This window comes from Rosa rugosa, chromosome 3 (genome assembly GCF_958449725.1).
Source record: "Rosa rugosa chromosome 3, drRosRugo1.1, whole genome shotgun sequence".
NCBI lineage: Eukaryota > Viridiplantae > Streptophyta > Magnoliopsida > Rosales > Rosaceae > Rosa > Rosa rugosa.
The window spans coordinates 48,256,475-48,274,465 of NC_084822.1; the positions used below are offsets into that span (position 1 = coordinate 48,256,475).

The following is a 17,991-nucleotide window of genomic DNA, read 5'->3' on the forward strand; positions in this document are numbered from 1 at the left end:
AGTTTGTCCTTGGTTTTGTAGCTAGTAGCAAAGTATAAAGCAGTGATCAGATTGAGCAGAAAAAGTTTGTTCTTTGCTATGTTATATTAACTAGCTATCGTTGTCTGCCATTTTGTGAACAATTCAATAGTTTTGGATATTGAGGTAAGATCATCGACTTGGATTCTGAAACAGATGGAGTAATTGCTGTTATCCTTATATATTCTTGATAATGAAAGAAATGAAATATGGGTTGATGGATGCTGATTGACTTATCTGCATCTGATTGTTGCTCCCTTTTACTGTTTCATTGAGGATCTGGCTTTAGTAAGAATTCTGAGTTCATCTTTTTTATATTCTTGATAATGAAAGAAATGAGCAATTGCATCAGTTTCGTAAAATTAACCGAGTGCTCTGTTTACAAATGAAAAAAAATGGCGTATATACTGTTACGATTGGTTGTATTGAATTGTGGAGTTCTGGATTGTATTTCTTGTTTGTTTCATTTCGGCACAGTACTTTTATTTGGTCAATTGGTCGTGTTGGGGACAAATTAACCCAACTGCCTTGGTCCTTGAATCTAAAGATGTGGTTCATTCTGCAGAAGTCCCTAGATCTTGAATAGGGAAGAAGTGATGCGATATGCCCCAAAAGAGGGGAAAAAAAGAGCAATTTTTCTTAGAATGCTCCAAAAGAGCAATTTTTCTTCGTATGTTTGTTTGAGAACTTGTTTGAGCTAGTGTTCTATTGGGGTTGTAAATGCAGAGTGCAGCATGTGAACAATTGGCAGGTGATGTGTGATGTATTGATTAGAAGGTAGCTTGTGTACCAAGATGACCACCTTATCACTAATTGCTGGAAACTGTGCAAGAGGAAAAGCAGGTGAGGATCGTGGATTTGAATTGCTAACATACATAATACATAATTGTTCTTTCCACAATTGTTCTGATTTATCTAACATACATAATTGTTCATACATAATAGTTCTTTCCACAAAAACTACGAATGAGCAATAGTAAGCATCAGAAATCCCAACTCCTCCACAGATAACACAACGACCCATCACACTTCTGGCAGAGCGGCCCAATGACAATCCCTAGTTGCTTCCTGGACATGATCAAATCAAGGTGATGCTTGGTCATCGTTCACTATGCTATAATCTGCATAGATGTAACAAGTATTAGCATTTGTACCTTCAATTAATATAAGACAAAGCTGATTTAGCTCAGGCACAGAAACATACTTAAAGGAAGATATATGGAAGGTGATGTTTTATGTTGAACTATTGAATCCCAAAACTCAAGCTACTAATAAACTTCTAAATCCCATAAGTATTTGCAGCCTTGATAAACACTCAACTTGGCCAAATTGGGAGTGAGTACTTTATATGTCTTCCTAAACAGTTAGCAGAATCTGAACAGCAGTCTAATGCGATCAGAAAAGAACCGAAAGTATTAGATTGTTGTCCAAAAGTACCAGTCTAGTCTCTATTCTCCTAAACCCTATGATTATCCTATCTTCTCAAACCATATTGAATCCATCCTATTGGCAGAATCCCAACAACAATCTAATAGGTACACAAAGAGAGAGAAATATGAAAAGTTTCTCAATTTTAAACATGGATGAAGAGCCATTGCTCGAACTGATGCCAAGTTAACAACTTGTCAACTTTGATGGCAAGAGAACATTACCCACAAAATCTAGAAACAGAGCACGTTAAATTAACATGTCAGAGTGTTGAATTATTGCATCACACAATTTCCAACTATCATCAATTGCAAAACTTGATAACAAATCAAACTAAAAGCCATACCAATAAATTCGAAACCATTGTTCCCCAGTGGCTCAGTCCTCAGTTGAGTCAGTTCCTCACATCAAATTGGAAGAAAGAGAAGAAACCCACAATAAATTGTAAGCAAGAGAGCACGTTTCAGACTTCCAGTGTTCAAGAGCAAGTCAGCAAAGCCTAAATCAACACCCACGAAATTGAAATCAACATCAATTCTTAACCCTAAAAATTTCCCCAAATTGAATTGAATAAATACAACAAAATTGAATCTTACACTACATTCAATCGATTGCCCCAAAGAAGAAGAGCAGTAGAAGAGAAGGAGCCTTCAATCTCTGAGACTCTGAGAGAAGAAGAGAAAGGAATGCAGCACCTTGCTGCCTTGCTCGACGATCGTGGTCGGCTGGTCGCCTGGATTTGGACTCGGGGTGGTCTTGAAGGATTGAGGGAGTGAAGCTCTTCAGTACGCAGCAACCTTGAAGTAACTGAATTTAGGTCAGGAGTTGGGGAGTTGAGGTGGGCTTGAAGGACTGAAGAAACGGACGAAGTTGAGCTATTCTTTGTTCTAAAAAAGACAACTTGAGAACCATCGAGATTCAACTCAAACCTTTGCAGGTGGGTTTTATATTAAATCTAGGTCGTATCAATTAGCCATTTTTTTTGCTGCTTAAATCATGGCCGTAGAGCTTCATTTAACTACATCCAACAGCTAACGTTGGAAATCCGCAGATTTTGAAAGTTACGAACGTCCGTAACCGAGAATCATTGTATATATATATATATATGCTATATATATGCATTCGTTGCAATGACTCATGTTGATGCGCTGTGGCGGCGCAATTGGCACATTAACCGCACACTCAAATATGCATAAGCACGAGATATTAGACTCGAACCCAGTCACTAGCTGTAAAGCAAATAAACGTTGAGTGGCTGCTATGAGTCGTAGATGAATTAGCATAGCTACATGCAATATTGCATAACCCAAGCGGAAATATTGGTGCGCATTACCAAAGTCCGGCTACCATCGTAGTCTTTTAATGGTGGCTTTTCCGCGAGACCAATTGGGTGTGTACATGGGAATATGATACTTGATATCAATACCCAATGATATGCAATAGTCATCGAAAATTTTCGAGTAAACTCTCTAGCATTATTAAGTCAAATTGACAGAATGGGATGATCTGGGTAGTGAGCCCGTAGCCATATGTTCTGGGCTAAGAGTTCATCATAAGCAGCATTACGAGTGGATGATAACCCGACACGTGACCAGCGTGTCCGCACATTAACCAACACCATAAAACATCTAAGCAGTCCGCAAGTTGGTTGAATCGATCCACAAAATCCCCTTGGATTCTATGTAAGAATAGAATTATTTCTTTGCATAGGATGGTCTTGATCCTAAAAAAAACAGGCTTTACAAAATGAAAGATTGGCCTTATAATCAACCAATGAAGGTTTTGGTTGAGCCACAATGTCACAATTTACTTTGAGAAGTAGAGAGAGAAGCCAAGTCTCCATACATGGAGTCAAAGCCATGATTTTGCCGCAGGGGGATCACGGCGCCGACGTTGGCCGGCAGGTGGTGCATGGCGGAGGCGCCCCAAGGTTCGACGGCGGTGCAATGCTCTCTTTGAATCGACTTTTGATTCTCACTTCTCTTCGTTCTGAAGAAGAGATGTCCATGTGAAGTCTTTGGTATCACGGATCATCATATCATGACCTGGGTGTCCCAAACGGTCGTGCCAAAGCCTATATGTGTCAGAATCCCATAAGTCATCTCTCATGACATGGTTGGATTCAATGACTCGAATAGTGGTTGCATACAACCCACTAGAGCGACACATAAGTTTCTCTAATACTCGTTTATGTCCATAGTCATTAGAGGTGATGCAAAGGAACTCTTGTCCATTCTCACAATGTGTTTCCACATGAAAAACCATTGGCTTTTATATCTTTCAAATAAAGTTCGAATTAAGGTATGTCCAAGACATTAAGTAAAAGAATCGACACTTTATTAATAGCCAATGATTACATCAAAGTTTCTTAACCAAAGTCTAATCCAAAATAAAAATCAAACTTAGACAAATCGTAGTCACTCAATCCGTTTGGTAACTCCAATCAAATATGACCAGGGAAGTAGAGAGAGATGTCGGTGGAGCGAGGCTCTCTTAAGTACCACTAATCTCAATCACTTTCCTAGACATCATACTTCATTGGATGCGCCACTTGAGAAAGAGTTAATACAAAATTGTCATTTATTGATTAAGGCATAATTGCCATTACATAATTCTTGGAAAAATAAAAGACTATTCGAAATAAAAATCTGCGGCATTTTGTCTTCATCGCCAGATTTAAAGTCTTTTTGAACTCGATGTCTTGATCACCATTGATCAAGTACTCCATAAAACATAATGTAGAGGATGCTCTCTTGATTGAGGCGTATTGACGCAATATAAATGGTCCCTAGGACCATTGGCGTTGGAATAGTGTTACCATGGCCAAAAGTGGCGCCATGGTGTCCAACCCCCAACCCTCAATGTCATGACTCCTTTGGTCATGTATTTGCCAACTTTGGCGATGACCTTCATGAGCATGTTGATCATATCATCCATGGCGACTTCTTCTAGCCATTGAACGGTGCTCATGGTAGCCATCTTGAGGCCTACCATATTTTCCATTCACAAAGTTCGTGGCTGTGCCTTTCAACACATGCCATAGCTCCAATTAGGTGATGGAAATTTGTGATCCGTCTTGCGTTTACATGAGTCCGGAATAAATCAGAGGACCTCATAGCATAGACATGGAAGGTATTGAGGGTTTTCTCAATCAATTGTTCTTCTGTGACAGTTTTTCACATGCATGCATCAATGTCTGATGCGGAGAGCTTCCGAACAATATTCCATAACTGTGTCAAAGTTAGAGAAGAAGAGATAATTCCATCATGCTTCTAAGTTCGGAAAATTGTGAATGTTGTTAAAACATTCACGAAGCGCTACCCAAAGGTTTCTAGCGCTATCCTCATTCATGTACTCAAACTGGAGTGCCATCTCCATGTGGCGCTTCATCAGGGTAAGTGCCCTGGAATTATCTATCTCAGTTTGTGAGTCTTGAGCGGTTCCTTTAGAACATGGCTCTTGGATTGTAGGCAATAAATATCCCGTGCCCGTAGAATCCAATGGAGTAAAATCGAGCTCGTTCAAGTTTGATATCCAAAAACGAGAAACAAGAACGGATTAGTTTCGGAGTCAATGCTTCCACGAAAACTAATATTAAGATTTCCGAGCCTTAATGCTACCAAGAAATCGATTTCCAAGAAATTTGGATTAGACCGAAACAATGATGTTTAATATGGTCAAAAATATATACTTGCGGACGCTCTTAGTCCGAAGATTATGAACACTCTTAGTTCATTGATTACGAATGCTCTTAGTTCGTTTATTATGAACACTCTTAGTTTGTTTATTACGAACGCTCTTAGTTCGTTTAGCGTGAATCCCCACAATTCCGCTTATTTAAATAATCAAACCCACATTCGTATTATAAAAATCCTGCATAAAATAATGAAATTTAAAAGACAAGAAAGCAGGAACTTTAATCATAAAGACTTACTTGTTGAAATTCGGAGCAGATTCGCTTCTAAACAGCTCCCACTTTGAATGGTGTACAGGTCTCAAAACAACTCCAATAGAGCTGAAATTTAGAGGTCAGATAGAAGAGACAGAGACAAACAACTTTGATGAAGGAAGGATTTTGATCTGAGGTCCCAATCAAGACGTTTCGGGGCGTGCAAACAGGCTGATCTGCACAGGAACGACCTTGCTGCTGTGCTGCAGGGGCAGCAGGCGTGCGACAATGCTGCAGGGGCAGTAGGCGGCACACGGGTGCTCAAGGGCTACAGGGGCAGCGCACGGTATGGCTAGCTAGGGCTAGGAGCTTGCGGCAGTTGGTATTGGCCGAAACAGGAAAAACTGGGCAAAAAGTCGTTTCTGCCGGTTTTTCTGCAGGAGGACCAGTTGGTATGACGGCCGGTTCAGGGGCTTCTGGACCGGTTCTTGGAGTATCGCTTCCGGTTCCTGAATCCTAAGACAGAGACGGTGCTGCTGACAAAATTTGGTAGCAATTGGGTGTCCGGAAGGTGGTGAACCGGTGGAGATATCGCAGCGGATGGTTTGGGGCTTCTGGAGGCCGGTTCGGTAAGTTTCCGGCCGGTTTTGGTTGTGTTGCTGCCAGTTCCGGACTCCTTGGGTCGGGGGATACTATTCGGGAGGCGGAGGCAATTAGGGTTTGAGGGTTTCAACTTGTTTTAGGGTTTTGGTTATTTGTTTCAAGGTTAGGGCTCGTGCTAATAACGTGTTTTAGTAAAAATGGAATTGCAGAGAGAATAGATGGGAGAATTGTGTTATATTATTGATAATAGGAGTCCTATATATAGGGATTTACAGAGTATACAAAAGGTACTAGAATCCGAACATAACTAGGAAATCTAGAACATTCTCCTATTACAACTCTAGGACTAAACCCTAGTTTGAAGAGGCACACATGATGTCGACTTCCTTCAACAGCCTTAAAAGAATCAATTGAAATTAGGGAATTCACCAAAAATAGGCATCTTACCTTGCTCTTTCTGGGAATTCACTGAATTCAACGATTAATTTTTGGGAATTAATGATATAATTTTTGTTTTGTTTTATAGAGGCTTCTAGTGTCAAAGGGCTGCCTAAACTTTTTTTTTTTTTTGGTTGAAGTCAAAGGTTAAGAGAGGCAAAGAGCCACCTTAACCTTTGAGATTTTATTGAAGAAAAAGAAGAAAAAATACAAGGGGAGGGGGACCAAAAACCAAAACCTCCCATACAAAACAGAAATAGGCTATAGGAAAGATAAACTAACGAAAATGAAAATTCGGCATTCCCGAACAGTGACTCTGAAAATGTCTATCAATGAAAGGAGAAGTTAGGTCGCACCAAATCAGATCACTAGAGGGCGCACCATAATTTGCCAATGCATCTGCAACTTGAGCCCAAACTTGTTCATCGAAAAGAAGGAAAAAAAAAAAAAAAAAAAGGCTGCCTAAACTTGAGCCCAACAATAGCTTGGTTCAAGCTGAAGGACATTAAAAATTTAAAATTTAAGTTCCAACAAGTTGCATCTGGGGGTTGAGGTCAATATGTATCAGCTACAGAAAGCTGTATGGATGAGTTTTGTAGAATCGCTGTAAATCTGTATGTAATTAGGATTTTATTTAATTAGGATATCCTGTAATTATGGAAAGATTGTTTCCTATTAGAGTTAGACTACTCCTTTGTACTTGTATATATACCTTCATTGTGGGATGAATAGAATTATCAAATTAACCCTGAATTGAAGTATTCTTTCCTACTTGGTATCAGAGCAGGTTCAATCCTTTGAACTTGCGCTGCATCCTTTGAATCCTGAATCCTGAAGAACACCACAAACCGCTGCGTACCACCACCATTGAAATCAAACCATCCTGAATTTCAAACCACCATCACCCTACCTTTTTTCGAAAAAAATAAAAGAAAAAAAAAATTTCTTTTCCAAAACATTCATATCCATCTTGAAACCCTTGAAAATCCAAACCTGCGAAAATCATGAATTCCTCAATGATGCAATCAAAGAAACAGGCTATTGGGCATTCGGTGACTACCGAATTTTCTGTTATGGCTCAACGCAAACAGGGTCCTCCTCCAGGCTTCTCAGGACCTTCTCCACGCCGTCTTCTGGGTAAACCAAATCCATATGCAAACAAAAGGTGCATTATCTGTGGGGAATTAGGTCATAGCAAGGAGTGGTGCTATGAAGTGATTGGTTACCCTGATTGGTGGGACTTCACCAAGAAACCGCGAAAGAATCTGGGCAAGGCCGCTGTTTCTACTACAGAGGAAGTTTACCTAGACAATGCCTCCGCTAATGTAGCGCAGTCAGATATGAAGGGTAAGGTTACTTTTAATAGTACATGGATAATTGATACAGGTGCATCTGACCATATGACCAATGACCCAAGTCTTGTGAAAAACCTTAGACGTTCCCCTCAAGACGTTGTCTCTACTGCTGATGGTACTCCAACTCCGGTCACCGGAGAAGGTTCTATTGCTTTATCTGATACCTTAACCCTTGAATCTGTCCTAGTTGTTCCATCACTAGCCTATAATCTCCTGTCTGTTGGTCAAATTATTTTAGCTCTTGCATGTATTGTGACCTTCTATCCGTCTTTCTGTGTGTTTCAGGACATTCTGACTCGACGGATTCTTGGTTATGGTGTTAGAAGGGGGAAATTATACTAACTGGATCTGACAGAGACTGGAAAGAAACATAAGCATCTTTTGGGACAAGCTAATCAGATCAACGGGGTAGAGAATGCGAAGGAAGCTGTATGGTTATGGCATCGCCGTTTAGGTCATCTATCCTTTCGTTATCTTAAGAAGCTGCAACCTCAATTGTTTTCAGTTGTTAGTGATTTGGATTTCCACTGTGACATTTGTGAACTGGCCAAGAGTCACCGTATTTCATATTCACCAAGTCTTAATAAAAGTCATGTTCCTTTTATGAAGATTCACTCTGATGTCTGGGGTCCTGCGAAAATTCCTTCTCTTTCTGGAGCTCGGTATTTTGTAACGTTTATTGATGATTGCACTCGCATGACATGGGTGTCATTACTGAAGAATAAGAGTGATGTATTTGGAATGTTTACCGAATTTCACAAAATGGTGGCAACTCAGTATCAACAATCCATCAGAGTGTTTCAGTCTGACAATGGTGGAGAGTTTGTGAATGGCCCTATGATTGAGTTTTGCCGGTCACATGGAATTCGTCATCAAACCTCCAATTCTTATACTCCTCAACAGAATGGTTTAGCAGAACGGAAGAACAGGCAGTTGATGGAAGTTGTTCGTGCTTCCTTGTTTGGAATGAATGTACCTCGGTCCTATTGGGGAGAAGCAGTGAAATCAGCAGCATATCTTATCAACCGTACTCCTTCACGGGTGATTGAGTTTCAAAATCCTCATCAGAAGCTTCATACACTTTTGACCATCCCTTCTATGCCTAATTTGGAGCCCCGAGTGTTTGGGTGCACAGCTTATGTTCATATTCCCAAGCCTCAACGCAGCAAGCTTGATCCCCGTGCCCGTAAGTGTATATTTGTTGGTTATGCTGACTTCCAGAAGGGTTATCGATGTTATGATCCTCTTACTGGCACTTTACATGTCTCTCTTGATGTTGCTTTTCGTGAATCCGAGCCTTATTACTCAGGGGGAGCTTCTCAGTCTTCCCTTCAGGGGGAGAGAGGTTGTGAAGGGAATCCTCGTTCTATTATTGATTTTGATGTCTTTGAAGACTTGGAAACTTTGGAGGATACATTTGAGGGTAGAAATTTGGAAACAGAAAATGCAGTTGCCGAACAGAGCATTATGAATTCCGAAATAGACAATGCGACTGCCGAAGGAAGTGTTGCGAGTTCCGAAACAAAAAATGCGACTGCCGAACAGAGTGTTGTGAATTCCGAAACAGAAAATGTAACTGCCGAACAGAGTGTTGTGAATTCCGAGACAGAAAAGACGACTTTTCTGGATAGTTTGAATCAAAATCAAGACGTATCTGAAGCTCGCACACAAGATATTCCCCCTTCTGCATCACCAACTGAAGATCCCGGTCAGAATGATCCTCCTCAGGTACCCCTAAACTTTAATGAATCTTCTGGGTTAGAAAGTGTCGAACCTAGGAAATCACAAAGGGTTACCAAGGGAATTCCTAAGAAACAATATGAACCAGATATCAAAGCCAAAGCTAAATACCCTATAGCTAATTTTATGTCTAACCATAGGATTTCTGGATCACATGCACTTGTTGTTGATCAATTATCTACTGTATCTATTCCTAGTAACGTGCAGGATGCATTGACTGATCCAAAATGGACAAAGGCGATGAATGAAGAATTGGAAGCTCTTCAAAAGAATGCAACATGGGAGCTAGTACCTATGCCGGTTGGAAAGAAGACTGTAGGGTGTCGTTGGGTATTTACTGTGAAGCTTAATGCAGATGGAACTATTAATAGATACAAGGCGAGGTTGGTTGCCAAAGGATATACACAACGCTATGGGATTGATTATGAGGAGACTTTTGCACCTGTGGCAAAGATTAATATTGTCCGGATTCTAATCTCACTTGCAGCAAACAAAGATTGGCCCTTGCACCAGTTTGATGTGAAGAATGCGTTTCTTAATGGGAATTTGGAGGAAGAAGTGTACATGGATGTGCCCCCAGGTGTTAAGAATTACCCAAGTGACGTTGGCAAGGTGTGTAAATTGAAGAAGTCTTTGTATGGCCTGAAGCAGTCTCCAAGAGCTTGGTTTGGAAGATTTTCAAAATCCATGAAAGCCTTTGGGTACAGACAGAGCAATTCTGACCATACCTTGTTTATCAAACGCAAGAATGGTAAGATTACAGCTCTTATTGTGTATGTTGATGACATGATTGTTACAGGGGATGATCCGAAAGAGAGGAATGAATTGCAAAAGTATCTGTCAAAGGAGTTTGAAATGAAGGATCTGGGACAACTGAAGTATTTTCTGGGTATTGAAGTTGCAAGGTCTAAGAAGGGGATTTTGCTTTCACAAAGGAAGTATGTCCTTGATTTACTTGCTGAAACAGGGATGCTGGACTGCAGACCAATGGAGACACCCATTGAGATGAATCACAGACTTGCTATTTATCCTGATCAAGTTCCAACTGACAAAGGGAGGTATCAACGTCTTGTAGGAAGGTTGATTTATCTTTCACATACTAGACCTGATATTGCTTATGTTGTGAGTGTTGTTAGTCAATTTATGCATTGTCCTAGTGAAGAGCATATGGATGCAGTCTTTCGTATTTTGAAGTACTTGAAGATGGCGCCAGGTAAAGGGTTACTGTTTCAGAAAAAAGATGAATTGGAAGTTGTTGGGTACACAGATGCAGATTGGGCTGGTGATAAAACTGACAGACGTTCTACATCTGGGTACTTCACTTTTGTTGGAGGTAACCTTGTCACTTGGAGTAGCAAAAAGCAGAAAGTTGTTGCCAGATCAAGTGCAGCTGAGTTCCGAGGTATGGCACACGGAGTCTGTGAAATGTTGTGGATTCGTAATGTCTTGAAAGACTTGGGTTACAAGCTTAAAAAGCCTATGGATTTGCATTGTGATAATACAGCTGCCATTGAGATTGCACATAATCCAGTTCAGCATGATAGAACAAAGCATGTGGAGGTTGACCGTCATTTTATTAAAGAAAATCTTGACAGAAAGGTTATTCGCTTTCCATTTGTAAACTCAGAGGAGCAATTAGCTGATGTTCTTACTAAAGGAGTGTCCAGGAAGGTATTTGACAGCTCAGTTGACAAGTTGGGCATGATAGATATCTATGCACCAACTTGAGGGGGAGTGTAGAATCGCTGTAAATCTGTATGTAATTAGGATTTTATTTAATTAGGATATCCTGTAATTATGGAAAGATTGTTTCCTATTAGAGTTAGACTACTCCTTTGTACTTGTATATATACCCTCATTGTGGGATGAATAGAATTATCAAATTAACCCTGAATTGAAGTATTCTTTCCTACTGAGTTTATTAACAGTTTTTTACAACAGCTTCCATTGAATCACTGCACCAAAGTAACTTGCCCACATCCATAACAACCAAGGCTGGTAATGAACTCGGCCTGCATCTAAACACACAGAAATCGGAATTCTGGGGCACAAGAGAGGGCTCTTGATGCCACAAGTTGTTTAGACCATTGCCATAGCTTACAATTATTACATAACAAGCAGGTTCTCGGACTGCACAGATGTAAGGAGTTGCTCACTTGTGGAACTCCATGACCCAGCTGTTGTAAGCAGAGCAAATCACTTCCAATCGAGAAAATCCAGAGTTCAGTGCTAAGGCCTCGTACTCTTTTTTGGTCCTCTCTTTACCTCCTGGGTTCTGAGTAAACATTAGTAAATCGTCCTCGCAGACAATGTTGGATGTAACGCTACTATCAGGTACTTCAGGAAGAATGGATTCCACAAAGATCACTTTTCCAGAGCTAGGGAGAGATTTACAGCAGTTCTTGAGAAGTGTCAAACAATGGTCATCACTCCAATCATGAAGAATCCACTACAATTTTCATAAACAAGACCATTACCAAAAATCAAGTATAGCATATAAAGGCTGCATCATCTATCTTCAAATGCGTTTAAGGAATGCAAGAGAATTCAGTGATTTAGGAGCAAGAATACAAAGGCTACCTTCATGAATATAGCATCTCCTTGTGGGACACTTTTAAACATGTCTCCCCCAACATGCTCTACACCTACACAAAACCAAAACCATTTCTCCCACTTATATTTTGGTCTGAGCACAAAGTCCATAAGAAACAGAAGTTGCAGGCAAGCATCAAAGTATGCTCAAGCCAATACCTGGATAAGAAGGAGCATCAGCATCAGCTAGGACGTGTGGCAAATCGAAATTGATGCCCTTAATGTGGGGGTACTTGTTGCTGATAAGATTAAGGGTGACACCAATTCCACCTCCCACATCAACCAACACATTGATCCCCTCAAACCCTTTATAAACATCAAGCATCTTCTCCAAGATCAATGTAGTGTGGTTTGACATGGCCTGGTTGAATACCCGATTGAACCTCTCATCTGTTTCTGGGTACTCAAATGCTGTCATCCCCTGGGTCCTCTTAAAAGGAATCCCCCCTTCTAATATGGCATCATTCAAATGGAACCTGAACAAAAAGTCCCATTGTGATAGTACAATTATAAAGTCACATAGTAAACTAAACATAAACATACGAAAGATTTCAAATATAGGCAGATATTTGAAACCTTACATATCTCACCGATATTGACAATATATATATATATATATATATATATATATATATATATATATATAGCACATTTCATAGAAACAATCGACACACTCACATCGGCATTTTGTCAAATATGTTCCAAGGCACTTTTAACTAACCCAAAAGTGAGATTGGAACCTACCAGCTTTCCATGAAAACCTTGTCATTCTGCAAGAGAAACAGAGGACCAACGGACCCCCCAGTTCCTCCATTTTGATCCTTGACGAGGAATTTGCATATGGGTCCTGCACTATACAACCTCTCTACCTGCCCATCTGATCCAGTCCGGGCCGAGCATTTGAGTATAGAATGGCTGGCCAAGAGCCTAAGCATCCGGTCCAGAACAACCGGGGCGTTGGAGTTCTTGGTAGGGAGCTGACTCTGAGCCGCAATGTCGGATGGTGAGAGTGACTCGCCGTCGCCTGCACCCCAGATAATGTCTATGACCTTGAGTTCAAGAGCCGACTTTAGAACCAGCGGAAGGATCACGACATTGGCTAAACGTATGGCCTGTTTGCCCAGTTCTTCTTCTTGCTGAGACATTGGAGTTGAGTCAATTGTCTGGGAATTAGGAAATCCTCTAATTCACTTCGCAAGACTTCAATATTGTTTGTTTTTTACTTCTGGGTAAGCTAATATCACAGATAAATATAGAGTTTAATCCAACCTGATTGAAGAGCCTAAATTCAATCCTTTTAATATGGTAGTTTTTGCCTCTTACATGGTAGTTTTAGTGTATACTGTGTATGGAAGCTTGTAGTCTGTTTCGTAGTAAGACAGAATGTAAAGCTTCAATTTTTGTATATGACCATATAAAACTTTGGCTATTAGTTGAAGCTTTGCTTACAATTCTATCGTTACTTGAATATCTCGGATGGAGCGAGAACCACCCAAGTCCCGTTTGAAATTATAAGGTGGAGTTGGACAAAATTAGCTACTTACCAAGTGATGTTATAGAGCAAGTTTTGTCCAATTTGCCAATTAGGGACAAGTGGTGGTACAGATCAGCTATGCTTCCACCTTTCAACTGCTCTCTGCCTTCGGAGAAGCTCCCCTGCTCTGGGAACTACAAATGTGGACCTATCAAGATTACCAGGTTGATGTAGGAAAAGTGAACCCTAACCCTTGTTTAGATGACAACGAGAGCTGCCCCTCAGCCCAACTGCGAAGTCCAAACTGAACTAAAGTTGATCAAATTTCTTCTTATAAATTTGCCTGTGCTCGAGAGTGGACAGGATTACAGTTCAGCCTTGCAAGCGTTCTCAGCCCTTGGGCATGTTACCGATGATTCTTCGGGACTACTAGAAAAGTTGCTCCAGTTTAAGCGCGCCTCAGTTGATTCAGATATAATATGCTGTGACCCATTTTAAGAGCATGTTTTTTGGTGGTCTATAAGTATGATGTATGACTTGTTTTGTATAATACCTTATGTTTATTCAGACAAGTTCGAAACCATTTTAGCAACAAAGAAAAAAGACACTTCATTGAAATCAAACAAGGAGAAACAGACGCATAAAAGCTCAATACAACCAAAGTAATACAGCCACATCCATAACCAAAGCAGGTAATGAACTTGGCCTACATCTGAACACACAGAAATTAGAACTCAACAGCGCAAAAGAGGACTCTTGATGCCCCAAGTTATTTAGACCATTGTTATAGCCTACAATTATTACATAACAAGCACGTTCTTGGACTGCACCGATGCAAGGATTTGCTCATTTGTGGAACTCCATGACCCAGCTGTTGTAAGCAGAGCAAACAACTTCCAATCGAGAAAATCCAGATTTAAGTGCCAATGCCTCGTACTCTTTTTTGGTCCTCTCTTTCCCTCCTGGGTTCTGAGTAAACATTAGTAAATCCTGCTCGCAGACAATGTTGGATGTAACGCTACTATCAGGAACTTCCGGAAGAATTGATTCCACAAAGATCACTTTTCCAGAGCTAAGGAGAGATTTACAACAGTTCTTGAGAAGTGTCAAACAATGTTCATCACTCCAATCATGAAGAATCCACTGCAATTTTCATAAACAAGACCATTACCAAAAACCAAGTATAGTATATAAAGGCTGCATCATCTATCTTCAAATGCGTTTAAGGAATGAAAGAGAATGCAGTGATTTAATTAGGAGCAAGAATACAAAGGCTACCTTCATGAATATAGCATCTCCTTGTGGGACACTTTTAAACATGTCCCCCCCAACATGCTCCACACCTACACAAAACCAAAACCATTTCTCCCACTTATCTTTTGGTATGAGCACAAAGTCCATAAGAAACAGAAGTTGCAGGCAAACATCAAACTATGCTCAATCCAATACCTGGATAAGAAGGAGCATCAGCTAGGACGTGTGGCAAATCAAAATTGATGCCCTTAATGTGGGGGTACTTGTTGGTGATGAGATTAAGAGTAACACCAATTCCACCTCCCACATCAACCAGCACATTGATCCCCTCAAACCCTCGATAAACATCGAGTATCTTCTTCAAGATCAATGTGGTGTGGTTTGACATGGCCTGGTTGAATACCCGATTGAACCTCTCATCTGTTTCTGGGTACTCAAATGCTGTCATACCATAGGCCCTATTAAAAGGAATTCCCCCTTCCAATATAGCATCATTCAAATGGAACCTGATTACAATTAGAAGGTCACATTGTATACACATAAAAATAAACATACGAAAGATTTAGAATATGGCTGTGACAAATGTATCACAAATAAATGTGTACTAATATCGACAGATATTTCAAACCTTACATATCTCACCGACAGCAATAGCATTACAGAGAAACAACCGACACACCCACATCGGCATTTGTCAAACATGTTCAAGGCACTTTCAACTAACCAAGTGAGCTTGGAACTTACCAGCTTTCCATGAAAACCTTATCATGGTGCAAGAGAAACAGAGGACCAACGGACCCGGTTCCTCCATTTTGATCCCTGACAAGGAATTTGCATATGGGTCCTGCACTATATAACCTCTCTACCTGCCCATCTGATCCGGTCCGGGCCGAGCATTTGAGTATAGAGTGGCTGGCCAAGAGCCTAAGCATCCGGTCCAGAACAGCCGGGGCGTTGGAGTTCTTGGTGGGGAGCTGAGCCGCAATGTCGGACGGTGAGAGTGACTCGCCGTCGCCTGCACCCCAGATAATGTCTATGACGTTGAGTTCAAGAGCTGACTTCAGAACCATCGGAAGGATCACGACATTGGCTAAACGTATGGCTTGTTTGCCCAGTTCTTCTTCTTCTTGTTGTGGATGAGCCATTGGAGTTGAGTCAATTGTCTGGGAACTTGTGCTCCTCATCTTACCACTTTACCAAAACGGCAAAACTTAAGATATGGAACTGTTTATACATGATTGTTTTGGCCGAAGGGGTTTATCTTGGACCTAGGAAGCCTTTGGGTTCCCTTGAGGCCTTGACAAAGTCAGAAAAAAAAATACATGATTGCTTTGGCTGTTTGGAAACTTCGACAGATGGGCATGTTTGTTTGACTACAGGCCTACAGCTACCCTTCTTTGTTGCTGTTTAAACTTGATAGCCGGTTACTAATTTTTGGGGAAATCATCAAGTTCTTTTGTAGTATTTGTCACATAAAGCATGTTTTACTTCTATAATACCAAAACTCAACAAAGAGAATCAAATTGTAATACGAGTAAGATGATGTTATTTTAAAAGTTAGAAAATATAAACAAGTGAATCAAAACGAGTTTAGGAGAAAATAAACCATTGTCATTTTTTTGTGTGTGTAAATTCAAAATTGTTACACCCGCTACATCATAAAAATAACGCTTTGGATTGAGGCGGCTTAGGAGGGGTAAATTGGGTTTGAGTTCTCCCAGACCCTATTTCCCACCGCTTTACCATTCCTATTTATTTTATTTGTATTTGTTCTTTATCCATACTTCTATTCAAATTTAATTCATTGATTAAATTCTGAGGCTTAATGATTTTATTTTTTAACCGCTTCTATTGTCAACTTGAGCCCAACAATAGCTTGGTTTAAACACAAAGCATGTTAGAATTTAAGTGAAATTAAGCATGTAATCCAACTCTATGTTGACTTTCGGTTATGCCAAGCCCATTACAGCAAATCATTTTATTTTAAGATTGAGACTAGAGACACTCTCATCTATGTACAGCTGAAGCAATTTCTGTTTGTACAAACGCAGAATTCCCAAATTGTAAAATTAGGGGAATATTCTCTGGATACCCATATATCATAACCAACTCCAACAAACGGTGCTGGCTGTTGCTACCCTACCATTTTCTTAGTTCACCCTACAAACATTTAAATTATTGAAAGACTATATTATTCAAGTGCAAAATGACCAATAAGTATACTAATTTTTCAAAATTCAAATTTCAAAATATAACTAAAAAATAAATACAAAGGCTACTTAAAGGGCTAGTTTGGGATTGTTGTGACTTTTAAAAAAAAATGTTGCTGCTGTGTTGTGAGAATAATCAGCTGTGAATCAAAACAGTTTCGTGTTTGGTAAATAATATTTTTAAAAGTGCTGTCAGTACATAAAACAACTTCAGATCGTGTTTTGATCCACAACAGCTTCTAAAAGCAACCTCTGAGCTGCTTCTAAAATCTGCTGTCAGTGACCTATAACTTTCAATTAAAGTTGTTTTTGATTTATTTACCAAACACATTAAAATCTAAAACTTTAAACAAAAACTGATTTTTTTAAAAGCGAAGCAATCCCAAACGGGGTCTTTTTTTCCTCTTTTTTAAAGAGGATCAAAGGATTTCACTCCTACCCCCATGGTGACTCGAACCCATGACTTCGTCAGTAGGTAGTGGGTGCTCTAACCAATCCCAAACGGGGTCTTAAATTCTGATTGAATAGCATTAATCTTCATTTTCTCCACCTAAATCTAAATTCATTACTATTTTTTTTTGTCTTTTTGTTCCCTCCTTATCGTTAATTCATTATTCAGTTCACAAAACTATTAGTATTACCTTCATCAAAATCTTTGCAATACACTTTGTGAATACTGAAAGTAAAGATTTATAACACGCAAAAAAAAATAAAAAATTCTCTTCTTCATTGCTCATAGTTATTAACTTACTAATATTCTGACATGCATTCCCACAGACGAACATTGAGAGTGAAATAGAAAATTAAAAAATTGAAGTAAATCAAATTATGATTTTGTTACTAAAATATATTATATTTATTTTAGTTCTCTTATTGGTATAAATTAAATGAGAGAATTTCGTTAATTTTTTTTTAATTGGTTATGTTATATAAGGATATTCTGAAAAAAGAAATGGGTTAAATTTAATATTAAAATTAAAATGTAAGGTG

The 17,991-nt window shown here is 39.6% G+C and overlaps 2 protein-coding genes across 2 annotated transcripts; both read right to left on the reverse strand.

Moving 5' to 3' along the window:
• Positions 1-11,484: 11,484 nt before the first annotated feature.
• LOC133737861 (caffeic acid 3-O-methyltransferase-like) lies at positions 11,485-14,218 on the reverse strand. The gene is made up of 5 exons (XM_062165340.1): positions 14,207-14,218; positions 12,808-13,226; positions 12,223-12,539; positions 12,052-12,116; positions 11,485-11,920 (listed from the first exon to the last, which is right to left on the reverse strand). The coding sequence occupies exons 1-5, from the start codon at positions 14,216-14,218 to the stop codon at positions 11,624-11,626; spliced, it is 1,110 nt and encodes a 369-aa protein (XP_062021324.1). The 3' UTR covers positions 11,485-11,623.
• On the reverse strand, positions 14,150-16,066 carry LOC133736839 (caffeic acid 3-O-methyltransferase-like). The gene is made up of 4 exons (XM_062164431.1): positions 15,536-16,066; positions 14,987-15,297; positions 14,816-14,880; positions 14,150-14,680 (listed from the first exon to the last, which is right to left on the reverse strand). Exons 1-4 carry the CDS (start codon positions 15,973-15,975, stop codon positions 14,384-14,386), a joined length of 1,113 nt encoding a protein of 370 aa, XP_062020415.1. The 5' UTR covers positions 15,976-16,066; the 3' UTR covers positions 14,150-14,383.
• Between the last annotated feature and the right edge of the window lie 1,925 nt (positions 16,067-17,991).